Here is an 11,260-nt window from a genome sequence, read left to right as displayed (position 1 = left end):
AACGCTGTTCCATCTATCCTCGCAGCTGATCTGCAACCGCCTAGAAGACAGGAATAATCATAATCATACGGGGAATAAGGTCCAGAGAAGCAAAGCCACTTGTTCCTAAAGACAACGGTAACGGCAGGGTCAAGCCTGGAACCCCGGCTTCCCGATTCCTGGCCACGAATTCCCAGATGCGATGGCTCATTTCTCGGATTGTTATTTCCGGGCCAGCGGCGGGACAATCCGGGGCGGGGCCTGAGAAGCCGTCTTGCTAGGGCAGCCTCCTCTATGGGCCCCCCGCGGGGTCTGCGCTCAGGTGCAGGGGCGCCTCGCGGCCGGACTCACCTCGTGGCCTCGGCGTCGTCCCCTCGGCTCATGCCCCAGAAGCAGGTTCCGACCCCGCGGCCCGACGGCCCTCCAGACGCGTCCGCCTCAAGCCGGCTGCCAGGCCCGTCGGTGACGCGCTACGCCTGCGCCGCCGCGCCGCCCCGTGACGTCATGACGCCCGCGCCGCCGTCGTTCCCGCGGTCGCGTGGGTCTTTTCCTAGTACGCTGGGCGGTAGCTGGTGAGTGGCCTCTGCACGGCCTCGAGGCGCGCGCTGGATCCGGGTGCCAGAGACCTCCACTGAAGGATCTCTGGGGGACCTTAGGGAGACTGATCGCCGTCCCCTGACCGGTTCCATTCGAGTCCGGCTTGACCTTTAAGGCTGGGGGCGGGACCTGTCCCTTCCGAGAGAGTTTCATGGGGTGGGGGCGGGGCTCGACCTCTCGGCTACGAACTTCGAGGATGCGGAGGGGAGGGAGCTTATTCAATACCAGCCGCTCCTTTGTAGCCCACTATTTGGCAGGAACATTGAGTATTCAGAACAATCCCATGAAGGTAGTAGGTATTGTTCCCCCCCATGATGAAAAAATGGAAGCTCAGAGAAATAACTATTAGGGTCATGCGGCTAGTAAGGGATGGAGCTTAAATTACAAAGCCTCCACTCTTAATCATTACTCTGTGCCTTCCCTCAGCAAACAGCTGTCATTTCAATAGCTCTTCTCTAGTTACAAAGTGTTTCTGCAGCCCTTACCTCATTCGATCGTCCTGGTAACCCTGACAAATAGTATTGTCATCTACATTTCACCGAGGAGATTGAGGTCCAGAGAGTTTGACCTATATGAGGTCACAAATCTAGGAGGTGCTGGAACCAGGACTCTTTCCCAGATCTTCTCTCAGTTTGGTGCCCTTTTCCTTTCACTACACTCTATTGCATTTTCCAGAATCTTGGAGAGCTTTATAGTTGGAAAGATTGAAAACCTGAACCTACCCTTCATTTTGCAGTTGAGGAAACAAGAGGCTAGGTCGGAGAAACGGTTTGGTACAAGTCACGTATCAGTCGTAGAGCTGCCACAAATGCTTTTTGTAGTACAGGTGGTTATGAATCAAAAGAGAATTGTTGGCAGGGAGTGATGAGATAGGAACATTGAGATCTGTACCTTCTAGCTTTTAGGCAAAAGCTCTTTCTCTACCTGTTAAAGTGTGTCATCCTTCAGCTACATCAGGGACATGATTCTGTACTATAGTCGTGACACTGAATAGTCGGATACTATATAGCCAGTTGCTACAAATAGCTGTAAGTGGTACTGAATTTAGGGAGCATGCCCTACAATCTCTATGTGAAAAATCTGGCAAACCAAGAGATAATCGATGCACTATTAGAAAGTGGAGTCCAGGACCTTCAGTCTGAGGCTTAGATTCCAGATCTTGCAACTTAATTGTGACCCTGGGCAAGGACTTAATTTTTCTGGACTTTCATTCATGTATTCATCACTCATATTCAGTGTCTTCTGTATTCAGGGACTGTGCTACACTGGAGGTACAACTGTGAACGAGAGAACCATAGATCTGTCCTCATAGTGGTTATAGTCTCAGAGGGATGTAGGCAGTGATCAAATAATTTCACAAATATTAGCTGATTCTGTTTAAATACTACAAAAAAAGTATAGGGTGTTAGTGAAAGTGGGCTACAGGACATTTGACCTGCTTGGACTGGAGGAGATAGCCAAGAAAGGTATCCTCTGAGAAAGTGATGCTTAAGCTGAAATCTGAAAGGAACATGAGAGGTAGTTCATTAAAGAGGTGGGGGAAGATCATTCCAAGTAGATTCAACTTCAGCATTATGTTTGAAGACCCAGGAGCAGGAGGAATATTCAAGGAAATGAAAAACCATTTTGCTTATTCGTAAAATGTGGGTGTTAATTATGAACCTGGTTGTCAGATAATATATGAAAGTATTTTATATACACTGAGGACCCACATCCGTGTTGATAAAAATGTATATATTATAAGCTAATATATAGCTAGATCTGTGAGAAGTTTCTGGGACAGTGGATAAGTGAGGGCCTTGGGTCCCTTATCTAGTTCTTTCCAAAATTAAAATGCACATTCTATGGAAAATCGAGAAAGGCAAGTCAAGGAGAACCTTGACTTTGGAAAAACAATATGTGCCTCAAGTAGTTTTAAAAAATACTTCAACAGTTTCAATAATAATGTCAGTAATTGCTCTGAGCATTTCGTATATGTGATTGTATACAGTGTAATGGTTAAGAGCATGGACTCTGGAGCTAGACTGCCTGAAATCTAATCTTGGGCAAATGATCTGTGCCTTTGTTTCTTCATCCATAGAATGGGTGTACTAATAGTACTTATTTCATAGTGATGTCATGAGGATCAAATGACTTAATGTATGCAATACAGCACTTAGAATTATTTCTGGCACATAGTTGTAACTCTGTTAGCAGTTGTTTCGTTAGTGTCATAGTCATCTTTTTAAAGACTCATTAATGTCACCATGGTAAAAATGGGGTGGAAACTGTAGCCCAGAGAGGCTGAATGATCTATGCAGGATCTAAGTGTGGGATTCCAGTTCAAGACTGTGTCCAAAGCCCAGATACTTCCTCACATTTTTTCCAGAGTTTAGGTTAATTTTGCTGGGTAATACCTGGGCTCCTGTGACAGTCCTGTTCTTCAACTTTAATTCTTCCCTGCTGAAGTGTCAGTATGCATGTCCTTAAGGTAAAGGGCCCAAGGGACTGCCTTTATTGGACTTCCACTTTGAAATTTCCTGACTTCTGTGCAATTAAAATCTGCGCCTAAAACATTTCAGCAATGTGGTTTATTTATAGAGTTGTCTTCCGGTTCACATGTACTAGGTCTGCTTTTGGGTGCTGCGTTTTCTGTCAAAGGTTGTTTATTTGTAACCCATTTTGATTTCCTGTTGCTTTGTGGATTGGTATTATGACCTGCAACAGGAACACCAGGAAACCTGTCCTAAATGGAACAGCCAGATTGAGACGCTGTAGATTAAAAAAACAAAAGACAAAAAAACACATTATTATACAGCCATATTTGGATATAAGTGTGGGTAAGGCATTGGCTATATTAGAAAAACCTAGATTTAGAAACCTCACTTAGAGCCAAATGTTGTGAACCGTTTTGCCAAAATAGGGCAGAGCTATTAGTTCTGTGACCTTGCGCAGTGACAGTCTCTTTGAGCATCAGTTTCTACATCTGTAAAATGGAGATTATTATACTTTCTTTGTGGCATTACTGGGAGGATTAGATACAGATAAAGCAAGCAGCCTAGGCCTGACTTCAATTAATAGTAGCTACTGATAATAATTAAAGAAGAGGAAAGATATTTTTTAAAATCCAAATTAGCTTTTACTGACTTCATGCACTAGTCACTGATATCTAGCATCCCTGGCTCTTAAAAATTCCAGCAAGAGAAAAAAAAAAAACTCCATCAGGAGAAATGATTTGCCTTTGTTTTACTCATTTGGTTTTCTTTTAAGAAATAATAGTAATGGTAGCTAACGTTTATTAAGTAGGTATTATATTCCTGGCACTGTGCCAGGTGTTTTGCATGCATTTACTCTCTCATTTTAAGATCAGGATTATTTTTCTCATCTTGCAGATGAAGAAAGGGATGCCCAGATAGGTGCAGTAAATTGCCCAGAGTTGAAATTTACATCCAGATTTGACTGACTAGGTTATCTCCTACGTTAATAAAGACATGTAAGATTCTTTATCGTGTCTGACCCTTGTATAGAGTGTTTTTGAAAGGAAAGGTGATAACTATCAACAGATACTCTTGGAGGGGGGGGCTTCTGCTCTCAGCTGGGCACTGTGCCAATTATCTTACCTGCATAAACTCATTTATGAGTGATAGAAATAACTATAATGATCCCCATTTTACAGTTGAGGAAATGAAGGTGCAGAGATGTTCAGGGGCATATAGTCAGTGGTGGAGCAGGGATTGGATCCCAAGTCTTTCTTCCTGGCTGCAAAAGTGCATGGTTTTATTCAGTTCTGCTGCATTAACATTTTAGGATGGGATTCTTTTTTTTTTTTTTTTTTTTTAATGAGGGATAGGACTGATTTTCAAAGATAGTAACTTCCAGGTGTTTGCTAATTGCTCTTGGTTTTAACTAAGTGATAGCCAGATTCCTGGCAGAAGCTAGCTGTAGGCTTCAGCATCTTTTCATGGTCAGAGACCTCAGAAGTATAATGTATAACTTGTGTTAACACAGAAGAGGGTGGCATTTTCCAGAGCTTTAGTTCTGTAACATGGAAGACCTCAAACCTCAACTGTGCTTCAGACTCACATTAAAGTAAAGTGCATTCTAATTGGTAATCAGTGCATAAGGAACCAAAGAAAATTTTAATTAAATGCTGTCGTGTGAATTTTCCAGTCATTTTATGCCTGTTGAAATGATTTTTTTTAATTTAAAATCCTCTTCCCTCCCTTTTTATAGTATAAATTTATCAAGATTTTTTGCCTTTTCTCATGTAAGGGTTTAATTAGCATCATTAAAGACTTAGGCTGCTGCACATTTACTTAACTCTGTGTTCCCTGTGTACTGTAAGAGCCATTTGGTACAGTGGAAAGAGCCTGGTGGTTTGGATTCCTACAGACTGGGCAAGTTACTTAAATCTCTGTGAGCTTCAGTATCTTCCTGTAATAGGGGCTAATCATATTATCTTGAATGGCTGTTGGGAGGAGGTAATATATTTAAATTGCCTAGCACGTAGCTTAGTTTACAATTGTTGCTTGATAATTGGTACAGATTATTTTCTGAGGTTGTAAAGCAATCTGTTTTACTTAGATCTCTCGATCTCTCTCTCTCTCTCTCTCTCTCTTTTTTTTTTGGTCTTACTTTTTTTTAGTGAATGTTCACACGGATTGTCTTCAGTCATGGCCTTGGGTTTAAGATGCTTCCGCTTGGTCCACCCTGTCTTTTGTAACTCCCTTGCAGCCTTGACCAGACCTGTTTTGGAAGTGACTCTGAAGACAGTGAATGGCAGACAATATGACCGTGGGCAATACGTGGCCTCCGCAGCTGTACCAGTCCGTCATTTTGCTACCAAGAAAGCCAAAGGTAGAGATATATGACCTCTTTGCCCTTTTCTTGCATTTAGCCCTTGAACTATTGTAGCTGGAAGGGATCTCAGAGATGTTCTGAGTTTCTCTCCTTGAGAAAGAACGAGGAGATGGTGTCTCAGTTCATTTGATCAGCAGAAAAGATACCACAGTGACAGAGACAGTTTTAGAACCAAGGGACTCTCTCTTTGCTCATTACCAGGTGGCCTCCTGTGTTACCATTGCTCAGAATATACCTGATTTCCTTGTTTTACTTTTAGAATTAGTGATGTAAGTGCCAAGCGAACCAGAATATTTGTGGCAGAGATCAACATATTTTCTCCTTATAACAAGCAAGACCTATTTGGAAGTAAATTAAAACCAGAAGTTTGTTGGGTGAGGAGGTATTAGAGCCGTGGATTTAGATGGATGATCTTAATGGTTTGTGTCATTCAAGAACGAGACTTTGATATGCCGCAGGTCTCAGCTTAAATGTTGCTTCCTCAGGGAAGTCCTCTCTGACCCTGTAGACTGGGTCAGGTCCCTTGTTACGTGCACTCTTGTGCCTGTTATTTTACCTTTGACGTCCTTAGCCCAGCACCCATTAATTAATCAATTAATTGTGAGATTAATTATTGTTTGTTCTATGCCTTCTATGCCGGACCCCATGAGGATAGGGTCTGTGTCTTTAGTACCTAACGGGACATGACACATAATATGTATCAAAAAACGTGGAATGGATGAAGGGGTGACAGAAAGCACTCCTTAGCACACCTGAAGGCACGCGTGCTATTTGCGGTGTGGGTCAGAGTCCATTCCCAAGGATGGTACTGGAAATAACGCTGAGTATTTTTTCCACTGACTTTCCTTTTATGGCTTTATATGGACCCTCCCTTTTCTATTAATAGGAAAATTAACAAATTGCTGACAAAGCATTAATACTTAAAAGATTTACATTCTGTTAACAGTGATAATGGCAACAACTTTTGATCTGTATGTTGCACTGATTTTTTAAAATTCACATATTTAATAATTTGATCTTTACAATTATTATTGAAAGAATTATTATTATCTAGTAAAGACATTTTTATAATTATCTGGTGAAGCACACCATTTGCAAATGAGGAAACCGAGGCACCTATGTAAGACGTTTGTCCATGGTGACAGAACCGGGAATGGAGGTGGGGGCGGGGGGCTCCTGATGCACACATTGGCTATCGTGTATAAGCAGGTTTTCATATTTAATTGGCTATTCAGTTTTTAACTCTTTTGATCACCTCTTTAAAAAGTCGGTTGTTTGACTTTTTCTATTAAATTTATTGGATTCCTTCTGTGTTAGGAATGAGAGTCCTTTGTTGATTGTGTATGTTATAGCTGTCTGCTTTGCTTTTTACTTAATGGTATCTTTTGTTGACCCATAAGTTTTAATGTGGTGCTATTTGTTTGTCCTTTCCTTTATCATTTGTACAGTTGGTGCCTTATTTAACGAATCCTTACCTACCCAGAGTCATAAAGCTATTCTATATTTTATTCTAAATATTTTAAAGATTATTACTTTTCATGGGTTCTGAATCCATATGGAATTTATTTTTGAAGGTGTTGTGAGGCTGGGAATCTAGTTTTAAGTTTCTTTTTCGTAATGGGTCATATGTTGTGTCAATATCACTTACTGATTGGCCCATTCTTTACTCCCAGATTTGTAATGCCTCGTCTGTTGCATGTCAAGTTTTTTGTTGATTTTGATTGATTTTGTTGAATTATTTATCTCTTCCTGATCTAAATTCCTTACTACCTGAATCACTGTCATAAAGCCTTGAATCTGGTGGCACAAATCTTTCCCCTCACCATGCATTTACACTTTTTCTGGCCTTTCACTCTTGTATATGAAATTTATAATCATATTGTTAGTTTTTCTCTGTAAAGATTTTATACATTTCTTTGATCAGCTTTATTTCTGGGGTATTGTCATTTTGGTCACCTACATATTTTTTATTAAATAAATTTTGGGGTTATAACATATATGCAGAATAGTACATACATTCATCCTAAGTAATTACAGTTCAGAGAATTCTCACAAAGTGAACACAGGCTTGTAACTGTCACCCACGTCAAGATATAGGACATCACTCATAAGCTTCCTGCCTGTCCCTTTCAGTTGTCACCCTTCAACAGATAACCCGTTTTAGCACGTTAGCACTATAGACTAGGTTTTCCGTGTTTGAGTTCACTGTAGCTTCTTTGGTGCCTGGCTTCCTCTGGTAACAATCTATTTGTGAGATTTTCCACGTTGTTGCATGTAGTAGTTGTGCATTTTTATTTCTTTATGGTATCCTACTGAAGGCTTATACCACAACTTGTGCATGCTTTGTCTAGTTGATGGGCATTTGAGTTGCTTCCAGTTTTGAACTGGAAGTCAATAATGCTGCTGTGAACATGCCTGTAATACGGATTTTCGTGCCCATATACAGACCTTCCCGTTGGTGTACATATACCAAGAGGTGGGCTGGCCGGGTCCTCTGAGGATGCGCATATTCCCTTCCAGTACACATAGTTCTCCAGAACGGTGGTGCCAGGAAGGTTTTAGCTTTCTCTTTGCTCCGTGTACTCATGAGCACCCAGTATACAGTCAGTCTTTATTTCTAGCCATTCTGATGAGTATGTGGTTTTATCTCATTGTGGTTTTAATTTGTCATTTCTTGATGGATAATGATGGTGAGCACTTTTACATTTATTTATTGGCTCTTTGTATATCCTCCTTCTAGTGTTTTGCCCATTAAAAAAAGTCGGTTGGTAGGAGTTTCAGTATATTCTAAAGATAAGACATCTGCCATATGTACGTATTGCTGATATGCTTGCCTTTTCAGTCTTTTAATGGTGTTTTATTTTCAAGTTTTTATTAACGTATAGTGTAACATTGGTGTCAGGAGTAGAATTTAGTGATTCATCACTTAGATTTAATGGTGTCTTCTGATTAATAGAAGTTCTTAATTTTAAGGTAGTCCAATTAATCTTTTCCTTTATGGATAATGCTTTTTTCTGGTTTAAGAAAAATGACCCTCCCTTAAGGTCATGAGTGGATCTATTGTATTATTTTATGGAAGATTTGTTTCTTTAAATTCATATCTTTTTTAAAGATTATATGTCTGCTGGTCGTTGGTGAACAAGAACAATAACTTTTGGTTATTATACACTGATCTGATATTTTGCGATCTTGAACTCTTTTATTACATCTATTATTTGTATATTCTTTTGGATTTTCTGGTAATTATGATACCTGTAAATAATGGTAGCTCTCTTTTTCCCTTTCTAATTCATATAGCTTTTCTTTCTCCCCTCTCTCTCTCTTTCTTCCTCCCTCCTCGCCCCCTTCTCTCTTTCTAACCGCATTGGCTAGGAACTCTAATGTAATTTGAATAAATGTGACTGATGATGGTAGGCACCCTTGTCCTATTTCTCACTTTATAAGGAACACTTCTCATATGTTAACATCAAGAGTTTGCTTTGTTTTTCAGTAATCTCTCTTTTAAGAAAATATCTTCTCTCCCTATTTTGTTAAGAATTTTTTTTTGAATGGATGTTAAGTTTTTATCAAATGCTCTTACTACATTTATTGAGATGATCGTGTGCTTTTTAAATTTTTTAATCTATTAATGGGGTAACTTAACATCAATAGTTTTTTCTGATGTTAAACTACTTTTGCATTTTTGGCATGAGCCTTGCTTGCTTTTGATATATAATTTATACATACATTGCTTGATACATAATCTGTATGTATGTTGCTGGATTTAGTTTGCTAATATTAATTTAGCATTTTTGAGTCTATACCTTTATGTGAGATTAGCCTTAATGGAAGTCTCTGATATTGATGGGTATAACTTTCTAGCATTTCCTTGTCTGGTTTTGATATCAAGACTATATTAGTCTCATGATGTGAGTTGGGGAGTTTATCTTTGTCTCTCTCTCTCTGTCTCTCTCAGTGGGATGGTCTGTATAAGACCAGGATTAATCAATTCCTTACATGATTGTTAGAACATGCCTGTGAAATCATCTGGACCTGGTATTGTATATGGGCAGGCTTTAAATCATAGATTCAGTTCCTTTAATGATTATGATGCTGTTTAGATGTTCTTTTTTGTTCTTGAGTTAGTTTTAATAAATTATGTATTTTTAGAAAAATTTTTGATTATTTCTATGTTTTCAAAGTTATTGGCATAAAGTTGTCCATAATCGTCTCTTAAAATTATTTAAATCTCTAAGGTTTTGGTAACTGTCTTCTCCTTTTCTTAATATTAATCAATTTTCTGCTACCTTTTCCCCCCAGTTATTCTTGACAGAAGTTTTTTGGTTTTATAAGCCTTTTAAAAGAGAGATTTTAATTTTGTTGACCTGTCATTTTTGGTTTTATTGATTTCTGTCCTTTATTGTTTATTTCCTCCCCCGTCCTTCTTTTTCTATCATTTAACCTGGACAGTTCATTAATTTTCAACCTTTGTTCTTTTCTTGTAAGTGTATAAAGCTATAAACTTCTACCTAAAAACAATTTCAGGTGGCTCATAGCAGTTTTAGGTATATAGTATTTTTATTATTTTTTTCTAAATATTTAAAATTTTCATTATGTGTTTTCCTTTAGTCCATGACTTACTTTGAAGTGTTTAAAAATTTTCAAACATGTTTTTTGGAGCATTAGCTTAATCCCACTGTGGTCAGAGAATGTGTCCTATATGATGCATATTCTTTGATGTTTATTGAGATTTGCTTTGAGGGATAGAACATCATCATTTTGTATAAAGGTCCAAGTATGCTTGAGAAGAATGTGTATTCTCTTATTGCTGGATGCAAGATTGTGTATATGAACATTAAATTAAGTTGGCTAATTGTGTTGATCAAATTTTCTTTGTTTTATTTGCTCAATTTATCAGTTATGAAGAAAGATATTTTGGATGTCTTTATATGATTGTAGATTCATCAGTTTCTCCTTTTAATGCCATTAATTTTGAGGCTATGTTATGTGGTATATTTAAGCTCAGAATGGTAATATCTTTCTGGTGAATTGTTTCTGTTGTCATTATGAAGCCATCTTCATTTCTTCTAAAAATGCATGTTGTCTTAAAATCTATTTTTAGATGTTAACATTAACTGTATCAGCCTTCTTTTGTTTAGTATTTTCCAGGGTTATTTTGCCATTCGTGTACATTAAACTTTCTGTAATCTTATGTTTTTGTAAAACCTCTTACATGTTGTATGTGACTAGATTTTAAAAAATCTTACTGAGAATCTCTAACTTTTTTTTTAAATAGATGGAAGTTTTTTAATGTTTATTTATTTTTGAGAGAAGATGGAGTTTTTTAATGTTTGTTTATTTTTGAGAGAGAGAAAGCACATCAAGGTGTGGAGGAGCTGGAGCAGAGAGAGAGAGAGAGAGAGAGAGAGAGAGAAAGAGAGAGAGAGAGGGAGAGAATCCCAAGCTGGCTCCATGCTCAGGGTGGAGCCTGACGTGGGGGCTCCATCTCGTGACTGTGAGATCGTGACTTGAGCTGAAATCAGGAGCTGGACCCTTAACTGACTGAGCCACTCAGATGCCCTGAGAGTCTCTAACTTTTAAGTCATCTTCTTGGTCTGTGTATACTTATTGTGATTACTGAGTATTTATATATGTACCATTGTGTTTTTCGCTTTATCATAGTTTTGTTTTTTCTTCTCCCTTCTATTGAATTAACCCAATTTTTTTATTTCTGTTTTTTCATCTCTGCTGATTTGGAAGTTATACATTTTATTTCTCATTGTTTTAGTTACCCTTAGTTTCTTTTTTTAACGTCTTATAGAAATTAAAGGGCCCCTATAGGAAAGTGCAGGTATCATAAGAAACA

At 38.6% G+C, this 11,260-nt stretch overlaps 2 protein-coding genes across 4 annotated transcripts in view; one reads left to right on the top strand and one right to left on the bottom strand.

The window, feature by feature from the left end:
• Positions 1-466, bottom strand: part of RBM18 (RNA binding motif protein 18) — a 20,175-nt gene extending 19,709 nt beyond the window's left edge. For both annotated transcript variants that reach the window (XM_029919853.1, XM_029919854.1), the window contains exon 1: positions 331-466. The gene's annotated coding sequence lies outside the window, so the exon portion shown is untranslated. The remainder of the gene's footprint in view (positions 1-330) is intronic.
• The window catches only part of MRRF (mitochondrial ribosome recycling factor), a 50,258-nt gene continuing 39,455 nt past the window's right edge, over positions 458-11,260 (top strand). The window contains exons 1-2 of one of the 2 annotated variants that reach the window (XM_029919852.1): positions 458-551; positions 5,201-5,412. In XM_029919852.1, coding sequence (XP_029775712.1) covers positions 484-551; positions 5,201-5,412 — 280 coding nt within the window. In that variant the 5' untranslated portion in view covers positions 458-483. The remainder of the gene's footprint in view (positions 552-5,200; positions 5,413-11,260) is intronic. The other variant, XM_029919851.1, reaches the window with a different exon arrangement.

Source organism: Suricata suricatta, chromosome 13 (genome assembly GCF_006229205.1).
Source record: "Suricata suricatta isolate VVHF042 chromosome 13, meerkat_22Aug2017_6uvM2_HiC, whole genome shotgun sequence".
Taxonomy (NCBI): domain Eukaryota; kingdom Metazoa; phylum Chordata; class Mammalia; order Carnivora; family Herpestidae; genus Suricata; species Suricata suricatta.
This window is presented reverse-complemented; position numbering and strand designations above follow the sequence as displayed.